A 16,285-nucleotide genomic window follows, 5' to 3' on the forward strand; every position below is an offset into this window, starting at 1 on the left:
GGTTTCCTCTATATGTGTTTCAGTAAGAATTCTTTAAAAATAATAAAACAGGGGCGCCTGGGTGGCTCAGTGGGTTAAGCCGCTGCCTTCAGCTCAGGTCATGATCTCAGGGTCCTGGGATCGAGTCCCGCATCGGGCTCTCTGCTCAGCAGGGAGCCTGCTTCCCTCTCTCTCTCTCTGCCTGCCTCTCTATCTACTTGTGATCTCTCTCTCTGTCAAATAAATAAATAAATAAAATATTTAAAAAAATAATAATAATAAAACAAACATGGCTTCTTCCTTCGAATCTTACTGATGATAGCCAAATAAGGACTGGTGTGTATTAAAACTTACTTCCTTTTTGCCTAGATCTCTCCCTTATCCTCTCTGGATATTTCTTCTAGAAAGGAATTTGTAGATACACAGAAGAAGAAAGGCAGTGACCATTGAATTTGAAGGTTCTGCATCTTGAACCCAGAAAATTAAAACCATATAGAAGTAAGAGATAGATCAGGCTGAAGCTGATACAAAAAAGGAGACTGTCCATCCATACCTGTACATGTCTGGGATATGCATATGTCCATGATATTCTAAAGCGGCTTGAAGATATGCATGCTTGAGGAATACAGGGATGCACTACTGGATGATGGCAATAGCATTGCTTTAGTTACCATCAGAACTGGATTCGGATCCCAAACTCTGCTACTTGGTAGCTAGAAAATTACTTAACTTCTTTATACCTGATTGTCATTATCTGTAAAATAGGGAGTTGTGAAGATAAAATACAACAATACATGTAAAGTGCCCTACCCATTTTCTATCACATGGTAAATATTCAATAAAGGGTAACTGCTTTTTAAATTAGTATAGTAATTATTGCCCAACAAGTATATCCCTGGTGCTTGCTATATGCTGGGCACTGTGTTAGGTACAGGGAAGTTGTGTTGATTAAGGCTTATTTCCTGTTCTCATGAACCTTACTCTCTAGTGGTAGAGACTGCCATGTAATGCCTTGTAAGCACGTAACACAATAGTTAGGTAGAGGTAAGCAGAGAGTGCTTTTTGGGACCCACCAGAGGAATTAAAGTCCAATTCTATTTGAAGGGTAGGTAGGAGATAGACAAAGACATGGCAGACAGCGGGGACAACATAGGCAAAAGTCCAGAAGCAAGGAAATGGTGCTTTAGGGATCTGTAGATAGCATATTTGGTAGGTGAAATAGATGGCATATTAAGGCTGAAGCCTGGAGTTTGGGATGGGGAAGTTGAGAGAGTTGTATGGATGGTGCAGAAGAGGGTGACAGGACCCACCTCCTGGGAGCAACAGGAAGCTGGTATGGATGATGCCCTGGAGGGTGGAGTAGAAGGAGAGAGAAATGAATGGAAGACTCCGGAATAGCTCCTTGTCCACAGTTCCTAATGGTGGGCCAGGTCAACAAGGAGCACTGTTTTCCCCTGTCAGGCTGAAGATGAGGCTTTGCTCTCAGAGGAAGATGATGCCATTGATCGACGTCCATGGACACAGCAGCACCTTGAGGCTGCAGATATCCGCAGGACACCATCGCTGGCGCTCACTCCTCCACAGGCGGAGCAGGAGGTGGACGTGCTAGACGTGAATGTCCGTGGCCCAGGTCAGTATCCGCAAGCCTCCCCCTTTCCCTGCCATGCCTGCCCTTGGTTCTGGGTTGTGCCTGTGTCTGCTCCACTTGGTGATATGCCCCCTGCTGATTGCACAGATGAAATCAGCATGAGGAAATGAATGCTTAGGGAATACAGGCATGCAGAAATCATAAACCTGTGTGAGAAGAATGGAAAGTTTCACATTGCCTCATGTACAGCATGCTTGGGAATAGATAGGCTCATTATATGGGAAACATTTTAGTAGTTTAGAAAAGTAATATCCCAGGGGTGCCTGGGTGGCTTAGTGGGTTAAAGCCTCTGTCTTCGGTTCAGGTCATGATCCCAGGGTCCTGGGATCGAGCTCCACATTGGGCTCTCTGCTCAGCGGGGAGCCTGCTTCCACCTCTCTCTCTGCCTGCCTCTCTGCCTGCTTGTGATCTCTCTCTCTCTCTCTCTCTCTCTGTCAAAAATAAATAAATAAATAAAATCTTTTTTTTAAAAAAAAAAGAAAGAAAGAAAAGTAATATTCCAGGGGTGCCTGGGTGGCTCAGTGGGTTAAAGCCTCTGTCTTTGACTCAGGTTGTGATCCCAGGGTCCTGGGATCGAGCCCCGCATTGGGCTCTCTGCCTAGCGGGGAGCCTGCTTCCACCTCTCTCTCTCTCTCTCTCTCTCTCTGCCTGCCTCTTTGCCTACGTGTGATCTCTACGTGTGTCAAATAAATAAATAAAATCTTTAAAAAAAATAGAAAAGTAATATTCCAAAGCAGAAGGATAGAAAATCAGTTTAGTTGATACCTTAGTGCATATCATTCTATTAACACTGGACATTTTAAAATGTGGCCCAGTTTAAAATAACATAGCACTTAGGAATTTAAACACAAAGACTTGTTTAACTTAGAGGAGAGCCCTAACTTAAAAAGACTCTTACTTTCCCATGACTCTTCACAGAAAGGACATTATCAGAGGAAAAGTAGGTGGCAGATATAAAACTAATTGCCAGTTATGACGAGAAGCCTAAGGGTTTTTTTCCCCCACAAAAATAACTTTGTTCAGACGGAGCTGTTCCAACAGTTGGGCTAATTGAACATTAATGTCCTTCTCCTCCTTGAATACTTTTTGGAAAATTCCTTTCTTATAGATGGGTGCACCCCACTGATGCTGGCTTCTCTCCGAGGAGGCAGCTCAGATATGAGCGATGAAGATGAAGATGGAGAGGACTCTTCTGCCAACATCATCACAGACTTGGTCTACCAAGGTGCCAGCCTCCAGGCCCAGACAGACCGGACTGGTGAGATGGCGCTGCACCTCGCAGCCCGCTACTCAAGGGCTGATGCTGCCAAGCGCCTCCTGGATGCAGGTGCAGACGCCAACGCGCAGGACAACATGGGCCGCTGCCCTCTCCATGCTGCAGTGGCAGCTGACGCCCAGGGGGTCTTCCAGGTAAAGAACAGGACTAGGGCTGATTCCCTGTGCATCTATAATGTTTCCTCTTGCTGAGGCACTTAATATCTGATTATATTCATTCAAAAATTCTTTGAGAGAATAGAGTGGGTGATGGAGTTCTGCTTGCTGGGCGGAAGAGCAGGAAAAAAATGGCCCCAAACTAACCTAACTCTAACAGCCAGATAGCGATAGAGCCAACAGCAGATTACACCAGTTTCTAATTTTTAATCATTGTCCTTTTTGATGTTCCCAAATGCCTCCCAGGTGAATAGATCAGAGGAGAGAGGTACCTGTTAGGACACTTTTGACTGGTATCAGCTTCTCCCTGTAGATTTATCTGGCCATGAGAACTTCCAGCTGCTCCTTGGTGGTTTTCTTGATGTGAATTTCCAGTGTATTACTTGTTGCCCTTTTATTTTACCCTTGTAAGGAAACTGGAAGCATTCTAGTTCATCTTAAACTAGACACCATAATTGAGGTTGTGATATTTTCCCACATCCCTCCTTTCTTTAGCACATAGGAGACATCACTTTCCATGAGCCCTTGTCCCTTGAGCACTCATTTGTTCGTTCGTTCATCCATTCATTCATTCAGTATTTATTGATTGAGTATGATAGAGTCTTGGACACAAAGATAACAAGCATTCCCGGCCCTCCAGGATCTCACAGCGTAGCGTCAGCTGTTGCTCTTATTTCTTCTCTTAGCTTCATTATTTCTTGTCTCCAGGTGACTCTCTTTTCTGTACTTTTTCATCTTCTAGATTCTGATCCGCAACCGAGTAACTGATCTGGATGCCAGGATGAATGATGGCACTACACCACTGATCCTGGCTGCTCGCCTAGCTGTGGAGGGAATGGTGGCAGAACTGATCAACTGTCAAGCAGATGTGAACGCAGTGGATGACCATGGTAGGGCCAAGAGGCGGGGAATCAGACTCTTGCCTGCAAAGCATGCGTCTGAGGAGGAAATCATTACATGATCCTTGTAGAATTTCCCAGATTTGAATCCAGCATCGACTCTTTGTTCTTCCTTTCAACATTTTGAGTTCAGAGAACTATGCCAGTGGAAAGTTCACAGGCAAAGATAGGAAGAGATTTCTAGTGAGGGTTCTTGGATCTCAAAGCCAGCCTATGAAAGGCTTGCCTTTGTGGGCTCCCAGGCATACCACGCTCAATATGAGGACTTGTGAACTGACTTCACTAGAGGGCTGTGGACAATACCTTAAATAGACATTCTGGTGTGTGCTAAGTAGATAGGTTCTTGTCCTCAGTGTGGGATTCTGTCATGGGGAGGATGTGGGTACCATAGACAAATGATCCTTTTACCTACGTGTCTTCTGAAAGCTAGACAGCTTGTATTAAAGTATTTCTGGAATAGAAGAAAAGTAAGATAATTCATTGGTTTTTTCCCATGGACCCCTAGAGACAACTGGCTTGCTGCTGTCTGGGAAGTTCAAAGTTTCCTCTTATAAGTCATGATGCTTCTTTATACTGAGTAGGACATGTCCCTCTACTCTGTCGGCTTACAAAAATGTTTTTCCCTCTAGGAAAATCTGCTCTTCACTGGGCAGCTGCTGTCAATAACGTGGAGGCAACCCTTTTGCTGTTGAAAAACGGGGCCAACCGAGACATGCAAGACAACAAGGTACAGTCTGGGCTCTGAGCTGAACGACAGACCTCACAGTGCCTTAGGTTATGAAGCCTTTCCTTTTCTCCCATAGCTCCTCTTGTGATGAATTCAGACAGAGAGGGACACAGGTTGGACAGGAGCTGGCTCTGAAGAGCTTGAGGGGAGGATATTGGGCTTACCCAGGGAAGTGTCCGGAGTGAGCCCTCTGCCTCTGCAGTACTCAGTCTAAAGCAGGCCGTCCTATAAATAATGTCATCGTAGCCTTCTCTGCCTTTCTCTTCTTTGACATTGCTCTTTCTCCTCTTCTCTTTTTGGCTCATGCCCACTTCTTTTTCTCTTATTCATTTCCATTTTCTTTGCTGTGACTCGTGTTTTCTGTTCTTGGACACCACGGGTGTTTTCCTGTTTGCTTTTCTTCCTCTGAGTCTTAGGTCATGTTTCCCTCTCTCTTGCTCATCTTATCTTTTGTATTCCCTCTTTTCCCTTATTTTAATTCTTTCTTGAACATGTTTAGTTTCCTTTTGCTTTTGCTTTCCCTTATTTTCCCACTTTAGGTTCTTCCCCTCCTACCTTTCTTATTTCTAATTCCTTATCCTCTTAGAACCCTATTTTGGTAAGCTCAGTGGTTTTCTAATTAAATCTCTGGCTCAGGGGCATTCTTTATTTCCCATATTCCCAACTAAGGGGACATCACCCTCATTGAGGCAATATTGCTTCTTGGAGAAGGATAAAATAATCTTACTTTTTTTACGTATAAAGCCACAGATATCCAGTCAGTACACAGTCAGAAAGACATTTTATCTGTGGTATTAAAATTTCATACAGGGAGGCAGTTAGGAAAAAAATATCTGTGGGTTTGATAATAACAAAAAGTTTGAGAAACACTGGTTTATCCTCAAGAGTGTTGCTAATTTTAATGTGCTACGTGGGTCTTTTCTGTAGGAAGAGACACCTCTGTTTCTTGCTGCCCGGGAGGGAAGCTATGAAGCAGCCAAGATCCTGTTAGACCATTTTGCCAATCGGGACATCACAGATCACATGGATCGTCTTCCCCGGGACGTGGCTCGGGACCGCATGCACCATGACATTGTGCGCCTCCTGGACGAATACAATGTGACACCAAGCCCTCCAGGCACTGTGCTGACTTCTGCCCTCTCACCTGTGATCTGTGGGCCCAACAGATCTTTCCTCAGCCTAAAGCATACGCCAATGGGCAAGAAGCCTAGACGACCCAATACCAAGAGTACCATGCCCACTAGCCTCCCTAATCTTGCCAAGGAGGCCAAGGATGCCAAGGGTAGTAGGAGGAAGAAGTCTCTGAGTGACAAGGGTCAGCTGTCTGAGAGCTCAGTGACTTTATCCCCTGTTGATTCCTTAGAGTCTCCTCACACATATGTTTCTGACACCACATCCTCTCCAATGATTACATCCCCTGGAATCTTACAGGCCTCACCCAACCCCATGCTGGCCACTGCGGCCCCCCCTGCCCCAGTCCATGCACAGCATGCACTGTCTTTCTCTAACCTGCATGAAATGCAGCCTTTGGCTCATGGGGCCAACACTGTGCTTCCCTCAGTGAGCCAGCTGCTCTCCCATCACCACATTGTTCCCCCAGGCAGTGGCAGTGCGGGGAGCTTGAGTCGGCTCCATCCCGTCACTGTTCCGGCAGATTGGATGAGCCGCATGGAGGTGAATGAGACCCAATACAATGAGATGTTTGGGATGGTTCTGGCTCCAGCTGAGGGCACGCACCCTGGCATAGCTCCCCAGAGCAGGCCGCCTGAAGGGAAGCACATCAGTACCCCTCGGGAGCCTTTGCCCCCCATTGTGACTTTCCAGCTAATCCCCAAAGGCAGTATTGCCCAACCGGCAGGGACTCCCCAGACTCAGTCCAACTGCCCTCCTCCTGTTGCAGGCCCCGTGCCCCCCATGTACCAGATTCCAGAAATGGCTCGTTTGCCCAATATGGCTTTCCCCACTGCCATGATGCCCCAGCAGGATGGGCAGGTTGCTCAGACCATTCTCCCAGCCTATCATCCTTTTCCAGCCTCTGTGGGCAAGTACCCCACACCACCTTCGCAGCATAGCTATGCTTCCTCAAATGCTGCTGAGCGAACACCCAGTCACAGCGGTCACCTGCAGGGTGAGCATCCCTACCTGACACCGTCCCCAGAGTCTCCTGACCAGTGGTCAAGTTCGTCACCGCACTCTGCTTCTGACTGGTCAGATGTGACCACCAGCCCTACCCCTGGGGGTGCTGGAGGAGGTCAGCGGGGACCTGGAACACACATGTCTGAGCCACCACGCAGCAACATGCAGGTTTATGCATGAAAGAATCTGCCTCCAGTGTAGGGACAGAGCTGCCTATTGTAAATGCTGCTGAGGAACAAATGAAGGTCATCCGGGAGAGACATGAAGAAATCTCTGGAACCAGCTTCTGGAGGCAGGAGAAAGAAGATGCTTTTATCTTTTAGATAATGCAAGGGAAGCAGTTTTGTCAGCTTCACTGGGTATCTGCAGGATTTGGGGTCCGGGGAACATGGCTCCTTTTAATCTCTTACCTATCAAGCCAAGTTTGTGGAAGTGCAAAACGAATTATAAGACTTGGGACCATGTTTACTCTTTTCTATTTAGAGGAAAGAATGGATGCCTGTCATAGCCCAGACATTCTTGCAGTTTGGACTGCATTTTAAGCCCTGGCGACTTCTGCCATATCCATGAGAAGATTCTACAGAACGGTCCTATTCGAAATTGTACCCTGGAATTCTGCCTACGTTGACCTGTCTCATCTTACCTTGAAAATTTTCTTGACTTCCTTTGGTGCTTTACTTTTTGCACCTCTCTGTGGTTGTGCACCCCTGCCCCTAGCATGTTTGAGGGCAAGACCCTTGTGCTTTTAATCATTCCTGCTCTGGAAAGCAACTTCAGCCTCCTTTCTCCTCTTTTCCCAGTGTCCCCAGGAGTATCACGGGGTTTGTTTTGGTTATGGTTCTCAGCATACACCTTTCAAGTATGTTTCTTTAGAAAGCAGATCTCTTGTAGTCTCCTACATAATATCATTTCTACAAGAGGAAGGGGGGCAAAATAGTTTTCTTTGAACCCATTCTGGGGACAGAAGACCCTTTCAAGAGACTGCACCTTAATTCTCTTGCCTGCATGCAGGGTTTTACATAAACCTTACCAGGAAGAAGGATGAGAATTGGCTGTTTTTCCATTTGTGGGCCTAGTCAGTGTGAACTTCTATCCTTGGCAGTGCACATACTATGACACCCTTAAAAAAAGAAAAAAATTGGAATGTTGGAATGACCAAGAGATAAGCTAACTCATGTGAGAAGTGGTTAACCACTATCAAGTTCCTCTCCTTCCTGCCCAGCATTCCACTGATGGCCCGTGTGAAACACATTTATTCCCAGATCTCAGAACCCCCGGCCCACTTCACTCACTCATCCGCATTGGAAGCTAGCCTTAGCTGTTGAGCCTTTCCTTCCAGATATCTCCATAGAAGAAGATGTTTCAAATGATATTCCCTCGCCATGAAGAAATGAGCTCTGCTCAGTTCGAGGGACCCCGTGACAGCTGTGTTCCTTTTGCAGGGGGACTGCAGTCTCTACCTCCTGAATCTGTTTCTGATCGCACGCCCGCTCACCAGTCTTCCCTCCACAGTGTGCATTCGAAGTTATGGTGTACCCAAGTAGGTTCTTGCTGAACACATGGATTTTCTGTGTTCAAGCACAGGAAACAGAAAGCTGGCCTAGTTTTCTAAGGTCCAAGCCAGCCCTATAAAAAAGTTGGAACCATGACGCAGCCTTTTCTGTGTTTTTGCTACCATTCCTTTTCCATCATGGTAGTCATGACCTTCCCTTTTAGGCAATTAACATAGAAACTTACCAGGATACTTTCCCTTCCTAGAGTCGCCTTCTAGATGATGATGGACAATGAGAGACTTATCGTCTTTGTCATGCTCATGCTGAGATTGTGATTATGTTGTACTTGAGTCTGCTTTCTGTTTGTGGTCTTGGCACCTTCCGTGACCCTCTGTCGAGGGCAGACGCATTCTAGTCAATGCTAGAAATAAGAGGAAAATAGTTTTCTTCCTCTTCTCCCTGATGCTCCCTTCTACCTGGTGCTATAATATCATGACACCTGGGAAATTAGTTCTGCTGGGGCATTTTGTAGATATTGACAGGTAAATTTCCTATTCTGTTTTTGTCTGAATGATAGTCTTTGTTCCTGCCTTGGCTAGAAGTGCCCATCAGACCATCCCATTTAACCTGATTTGTCTGTGGCCCTGTATGTTTGTTAACATGGCAGTCTACAATGTTTTGGGTTGGTTTTTTTTTTTTTTTTTTCAGTCGTGCCCAAGTTCATTGAACCAACAAAAATAATTAGTTCTGCCCCAATATAAGCAGATTTCATTCTGTACTTTATTCTCTCACATGGCAACTCTACCAGCCCTTGTATAGCATGTAATATTTTATCTTTTGAATGGTGACTCTTTACCTTGGACCCACTGTTAATTCACAGATGGGGAGAACCTCTCTGCATGGACCAGTGTGGACCCCACCATATTTGCTCTCTCTGTTATCCTATCTCATCCTCACTTCCTGAAAGTATCAGCCTCTGACCCAACAGCTTGGCTCCTCTATAGTCTCCTCCCTCCCCAACCACAGTGCAGGCCTAACTCGTGTATTTCTCCTTCTTGGGATCCTTTGGGTTTGGAGGAAGGGACTATGAAAGCTGCCATTACAGACAACAGGCTTCAGTGATGAAGAGGAAGACACTGCCTTTCAAGCATTTATGAATCCCTTGGTTTGTAAGAACCCTTGAGTTGTATAGTGCCTAATAAAAGAGAAGGTGAGATGGAGAATCACTTTCTCATTTGGGTTCCAAATTAGAGACTTAAGTTTTTATATGACGTATCTTTTATGCCATGTATAGGTCACCCCCCCCCCCCATTTTGGGTTTATTTTTATTTTTATAAATTCTTCCTTTGGCTCCTGTCTGCCTTTGGGGGTAGATTTTTCTATTTGTTTCTTCTATTTTTGTGTTAGGCATCATTTTATGACTTACATGATGGTGAGGGAGGGAAAGGTATAAGGGTGATAGAGTGAAAGACTTTGATGTAAGCAATCAGCCATGATGCTCAAGCCCATTATACCATCTTATTATCACATTTGCTGGTACACAATTCTTGCATGGAAAAGAACCAAAGGTATAATGTTTTGTTGGCAGGCAGCTTGGAGATTTTGGTTTTAACCAACACATTGAATGTATGATGAGTATTTGAGAGGATACAATTGTATGACCTGACGCTCCCACTTGTAACTGTTTGGTACTGTGGCTCCTTCCTTGTGTACATTTCTCTTAAAAGTGATATTATATCTGTTTGTATGAAAAACCCAGTAACCAAGAAAAATGACTGCATGTTCCTAACTATGACATAGTAAGGAAAATGCACAATGTTTTTACTTTTCAGAGTTGCATTCTAAGGTAGTTAAGATGAAATTTATATGAAAGCATTTTTATCACAAAATAAAAAATTACATGCCAAGCTCTGCGGCATTGCATTTTTTACTTGCCATTCCTGTGTCCCTGGTCTTGTGACAATATATCCGATGATGTCAGAATTTGCTGAGAGAGAAATAATTTTCTTTTTATTCGGAATCCCACAAAGCCCAGCACTAGATATCTTTTTTTTTTCCTTTCCCCAGCCAGATTGTAAAGAAATGCTTTTGAGGAAAAAAATTCTGTCAAACAGGAAGCATCACAAGACTGAGTCACTTTTCTATGTACTAGTTGGTGACAAATAGACACTTGCTCAGGACAGAGTGCCTGCCAGTGGAGATGGAGAGTGTTTGCTAAAGCCAGAATTAAAAAACATAGTCAAACTAATAACACTGATGATGCTGTTACCTAAACCACAGCGTTCCTCAAAGTAAATTTTGTATAGCACTTAGTATATACAATTCTAAAATAGTATTTTGGCTATAAATATGTTACCAAGGTCCTTTATACATTTCCTTGTATAAGTCAATCGGAGACATTTCAACACAGATACTTGACATTGGTGATATTTATGGAATTAGCGGTCTTGTATCAATTTTAGCATTGAGCTTATTTCCATATTCTGTTAGCTTTTCAGAAACTTCTGAATCCCATATATGTAATTCTAAACAGTAGATATATTTGTTTAAATGACTGGAAATCTTATGATACGCTTCAGTTAAATAGTTGAAGAAGCATTATTCAGGATCTGCACAAATACATCTTAACACAACTGACAGCCCATATTAGTTATCCAGAGAGCATTAGAATTTCATATAACACACAGTTAAGCCTCACCTTCGGTTTTGTAATGGTGTAAAAGGAAAATGAATTTGAGAGCTAAGGAATGACCAGCCAAATCTGGTTGTCTGGAGGCTGGCCTCTCAGAGCTGGACTTGCCTCCTCAGACAATTTAGGAACAAACACTCGCCAGAAACCTGCTTTCATGGATCTGAGCTGCAGGCCACTAGCTCGCTCACCACATCCTACCGCTGTAATTGCAAGCCTACAAACCTAACCCTTGACTGTGGCGGAAAGATCAGGCCTCTCCCAACCATGAAATCCAAGGAGGGAGATCAGGGCTGGAGACCAAGGGCTGCCACATCACATGGCTTGAACAAGAGACTTGGACACCAGGCCACAGTCAGGCCAGGGAAGGGACAGGTGCTTCCCTCAGTTGTGCAGCTCAAAAGCCTCACAGCCCAAGGAGAAGGGGCCAAGTACACCCGTTCAGAAAACAAGGAACACAGCAACCACCCCTAATGCCCGCACACAGTCCGAGATGTGATGGGCAGTGGAGGAACTGATCTTGCTTACTGCCTCTGCTTCTGCAAGCTCTCCTGGTGAACACTGCTCTGGGCCAGCTCTGCGTGTGGCCGGCTCCATCTCCTCACATGCCTGACAGTGTTTGCAAAAGCCCTGAAGATAAAGAGAGTGTGTGTAAAATGTGTGAGTAGGTGAAGAGGCATAGGGGTGTGTGTGTGTGAAACAGAAAATACAACTCTTCTTTTGACTTACAGCTTAGTGAAACACAGCAAAAGCATTTACAGCAGTCAAGTCCTACCTGTCAAGTGTGGGCAAACTCCAATCAGGATAATTCGAGGAAGACTTACAAAACGACTACTTAGGAAGTGTGCACGGGTGAGGTAGAGGGGAACTCTAACAGACAATGTAGAAAGTGCTGGCCAGCACAGCAGAGCTATGACTACTGGGTCCAAAGGGATGAAACCGGGAGAGGTTACTGGAACCTGGAAAGAGACCTGTAGAGCAAGTGACCTCAAGAAAAGCTGTGACTTTTTTTTTTAAATTAACATATAATGCATTATTTGCTTTAAGGGTATGGGTCTGTGTATCATCAGTCTTAGACAACTCACAGCACTCACCGTAAGAGCTATGACTTCTGTCAGGGAGCGCAGGGAGCCCCAGGACCCTCCACAAGGAGGAAGCCAGGGAATGAGAACTCTACCAGACACACTGCTGAAGCAGTGGAAGTCTGGAAATACAGGAGCCTGTGGAATTTGATCCACTGCTACGTGTCAGCTTCCTGGGGTGGGGAGCTTGGTAGAGAAGGGAAGAGAGTGGACTTGTGGGTGCAAACATATCCTTATCCAGAATATTCTCCTACAGCTAGCACATTTCTAAGAAAGTTCTATGGGCAGCCTGCCATTGATGTGTCAAGGCAGGACACACAAAGTAAAAGGAATTAGGTATCGATAATCCCTACTCAACTTCTTTCCCCCATCTCCTAGTGTGTTTCTTCACCACTTTGGCTTTGAGCACTCAAAATGAAGACAATCATCAGCAGTAGAAGGGACAGATTATAGTACGTCCTTTCAATGGAATACTACACAGAAATGAAAACAAAAACAGGCAACCATATGAAGAACTGTCATTGACATAAGGTCAAGCAAATTAAGCCAGACACAAAAACATACATCCTGTATGATTCCATTATATACGTTCAAGAAAAATAAACCAGAGGCATACAGGGATCGGAATACTGGGTATTCTTCTGGGAGAAGGGTCTTGACTGAGAAGAGGGCAAGAAAAATCTTTCTGGAGTCTGAAAATATCTTGGCCTGGGTGGTAGTTGCATAAATATATACATATGTACAGTTTTGTATAAAATACACTTAGGATCTGTGCATTTTACTTAGGTAAGTTGGACTTCAATAAAACAACATATATAATAAAATGTATATATACCCAATATAAAAGTTATATATATATTTTTACATCATAAAATGTTAATTGTTATCATATTTGTTTCAGATGTTTAATGATGACACACATATAGTGAAGACTCCTGTATTTCCCTCTTGCTCCATTCCCCCTCCTTCTCTTCCTCCCTCTTCCCTTTCCCAGTTACTTGATTTCATAAATTTGGTTTGTGGGGATTATTTTATTCTTAAAAACATCATTATATGCAATAGCTAATCCATGAAAGAAATATATTTTCAGTGCCATTGTGTAAAATGTGGGATTGCGTAATGACAAACTTAATTATGTGAGTGAGGTGAGCCAGCTGTTGGCTAGCTGGGTAGGAGTTCTGGAGGCCTGATGGATAATCCATCTCTGGCTGGGTCCTGGCTGTCTTTTGGTGCTACCTGGTGGCACTTGTCTGCTTTAGTACAAATATCTTTGGGTTTGATTCTAGGTTCTGTACACTGTCTGGAATTTGCAAGAACCTCACTTCAAATTATCCCTTCCTTTGTATGGACATTACAGAAACTTTGGGTCAGCCAAGTACCGGCTGTAGGGACCCAGCTCCTGGTTCTCTGTTTCCTCTTTCTCTATTTTTCTCCACTTTCTCTCCTCCGTGTCCACTTTCTCTGTACTCCTAGAAAAGATTTAAGAACATGGAGGATGGACACCAATCACCAGTCATGTTATATCAGAATCTGTGTTATTGTGGTTATTATAGGGCTTTGCATATAAGAATTGGAAAGGAGGGAGAGAGGCTGTCCACATCTGAGGTTAATAAAACAACCCAAGGAAACTTACTGAAACACTTAACCATTAGGAATTCAGTAAATCAAATGATGTCAAATTAATTCATGCAAAACATCTGTTATAAATAAAAACCATTTGGGGGATGTATTTGAAGAGAAGATCACATTTATAACAGCAAACACACATACCAATAACCTTTAAAATTACTACCTGCAAATATTAATGAATATATCCACTCTGGACAACTTGAGTGGCCACTGACTCCTGAACAATTACAGCTTTAACTCTGCTTCTATTCTTCCCACCTGCTGGATAAAAATCATAAATATATCCAATCACACCTGCCACCTGGATAAAATTCACTAAGCTACTCAAGTCTTTGAACCCATCTCCATTTCACTGAACACATGTGCCAGCTGAGCCCTGCCTAACACCCACTTCCATATACTCACATCTGCCCCCTGTGCGCAACTTTTTCTCTGCACCAAAGAGCAGCGAGAACTCCATCTTTATTTGATGAGCAGGAGTGCTCCTGGTGGCCTCTGACCCACAGACATCAGCAGAGGTCTATGCTGAAACTCTAACCCAGAAAGAATCCTATTTTTACACCCTGTTATACACAGAGCACCGACTGTGACAGTGAGTGCCCAGGAATTTAAGAATACCTGGAACGTTCACAAAAATTGCACATAGATGAAACCATGCTAAAATCTCAGAGTTTCAAAAAATCAGTATTATACAGACAGGTATCTCTGAACCTAGCACTATCAAATTAGAATTGGAATAAAAATGTTACCAGCAGCCCTATGTATACAAAGAATTTTTAAACTTAAAAATCAGTTATTGATCCAAATGTAAGTTAGGAGATATTTTAAAAGAGCACAAAATACTTATCAAATAGTACCACTGGGTTTTTTTGTTTTGTTTTTTTTTTAGATTTTGTCTTTTAAAGATTTTATTTATTTGAAAGAGAGAGAGAGAGAGCATGAGCAGAGGAGTGGGGGTGGAAAGAGGGAAGCAGGCTCCCCACTAATCAGAGAACCCAATCCCTGGGCTGGATCCCAGGACCCTGGGATTGTGACCTGAGCAGAAAGCAGATGCTTAACCGACTGAGCTATCCAGGCCTCCCTAGAACGACTGCTTTTGAAATGCTAATTGTTAAAACATAGGGAAAGCAACTCGAGTTTTTTTTTTTATTAACATATAATATATTATTAGCCCCAGGGGTACAGGTCTGTGAGTCACCAGGTTTACACACTTCATAGCACATACCTTCCCCAATGCCCATTACCCCATCACCCTCTCCCTACCCTCCTCCCCCCGGCAACCCTCAATTTGTTTTGTGAGATTAAGAGTCTCTTATTATTTGTCTCCCTCCCAATCCCATCTTGTTTCATTTATTCTTTTCCTACCCCACCCCCAAGCCCCCCATGTTGCTTCTCAACTTCCTCATATCAGGGAGATCATATGATAGTTGTCTTTCTCTGGTTGACTTATTTCGCTAAGCATAATACCCTCTAGTTCCATCCATGTCATTGCAAATGAAAAGATTTCATTTCTTTTGATGGCTGGCATAGTATTCCATTGTGTATATACACCACATCTTCTTTATCCATTCATCAGTTGATGGACATCTAGGTTCTTTCCATAGTTTGGCTATTGTGGACATTGCTGCTATAAACATTCAGGTGCACGAGCCCCTTCGGATCACTACATTTGTATCTTTAGGGTAAATACCCAGTAGTGCAATTGCTGGGTCATAGGGTAGCTCTATTTTCAACTTTTTGAGGAAGCTCCATGCTGTTTTCCAGAGTGGTTGTACCAGTTTGAATTCCCACCAACAGTGTAGGAGGGTTCCCCTTTCTCTGCATCCTCACCAGCATCTTCCTGACTTGTTAATTTGAGCCATTCTGACTGGTGTGAGGTGGTATCTCATTATAGTTTTTATTTGTATTTCCCTGATGCCGAGTGATGTGGAGCACTTTTTCATGTGTTTGTTGGCCATTTAGATGTCTTCTTTGCAGAAATGTCTGTTCATGTCCTCTGCCCATTTCTTGATTGGATTATTTGTTCTTTGGGTGTTGAGTTTGATAAATTCTTTATAGATTCTGGATACTAGCCCTTTATCTGATATGTCATTTGCAAATATCTTCTCCCATTCTCTCAGTTGTCTTTTGATTTTGTTAACTGTTTCGTTTGTGTGCAAAAGCTTTTGATCTGATGAAGTCCCAGTAGTTCATTTTTGCCCTTGCTTCCCTTGCCTTTGGCGATGTTCCTAGAAAGAAGTTGCTGCAGCTGAGGTCGAAGAGGTTGCTGCCTGTGTTCTCCTCAAGGATTTGGATGGATTCCTTTTTCACATTGAGGTCCTTCATCCATTTTGAGTCTATTTTTGCATGTGGTGTAAGGAAACGGTCCAGTTTCATTTTTCTATATGTGACTGTCCAATTTTCCCAACACCATTTGTTGAAGAGACTGTCTTTTTTCCATTTGACATTCTTTCCTGCCTTGTCAAAGATTAGTTGACCATGGAGTTGAGGGTCTATTTCTGGGCTCTCTATTCTGTTCCATTGATCTATGTGTCTGTTTCTGTGCCAGTACCATACTGTCTTTTTTTTTCTC

At 43.6% G+C, this 16,285-nt stretch overlaps 1 protein-coding gene across 1 annotated transcript in view; it reads left to right on the top strand.

Annotated features, from left to right (window-relative positions):
* The window catches only part of NOTCH2 (notch receptor 2), a 169,941-nt gene extending 159,734 nt beyond the window's left edge, over nt 1-10,207 (top strand). Inside the window, exons 30-34 of the mRNA XM_046005562.1 lie at nt 1,441-1,609; nt 2,736-3,037; nt 3,801-3,948; nt 4,587-4,684; nt 5,612-10,207. Of these exons, the coding sequence (XP_045861518.1) occupies nt 1,441-1,609; nt 2,736-3,037; nt 3,801-3,948; nt 4,587-4,684; nt 5,612-7,000 (2,106 nt within the window). The 3' untranslated portion in view covers nt 7,001-10,207. The remainder of the gene's footprint in view (nt 1-1,440; nt 1,610-2,735; nt 3,038-3,800; nt 3,949-4,586; nt 4,685-5,611) is intronic.
* Nucleotides 10,208-16,285: the final 6,078 nt, after the last annotated feature.

Source organism: Meles meles, chromosome 1 (genome assembly GCF_922984935.1).
Source record: "Meles meles chromosome 1, mMelMel3.1 paternal haplotype, whole genome shotgun sequence".
Taxonomy (NCBI): Eukaryota; Metazoa; Chordata; class Mammalia; order Carnivora; family Mustelidae; genus Meles; species Meles meles.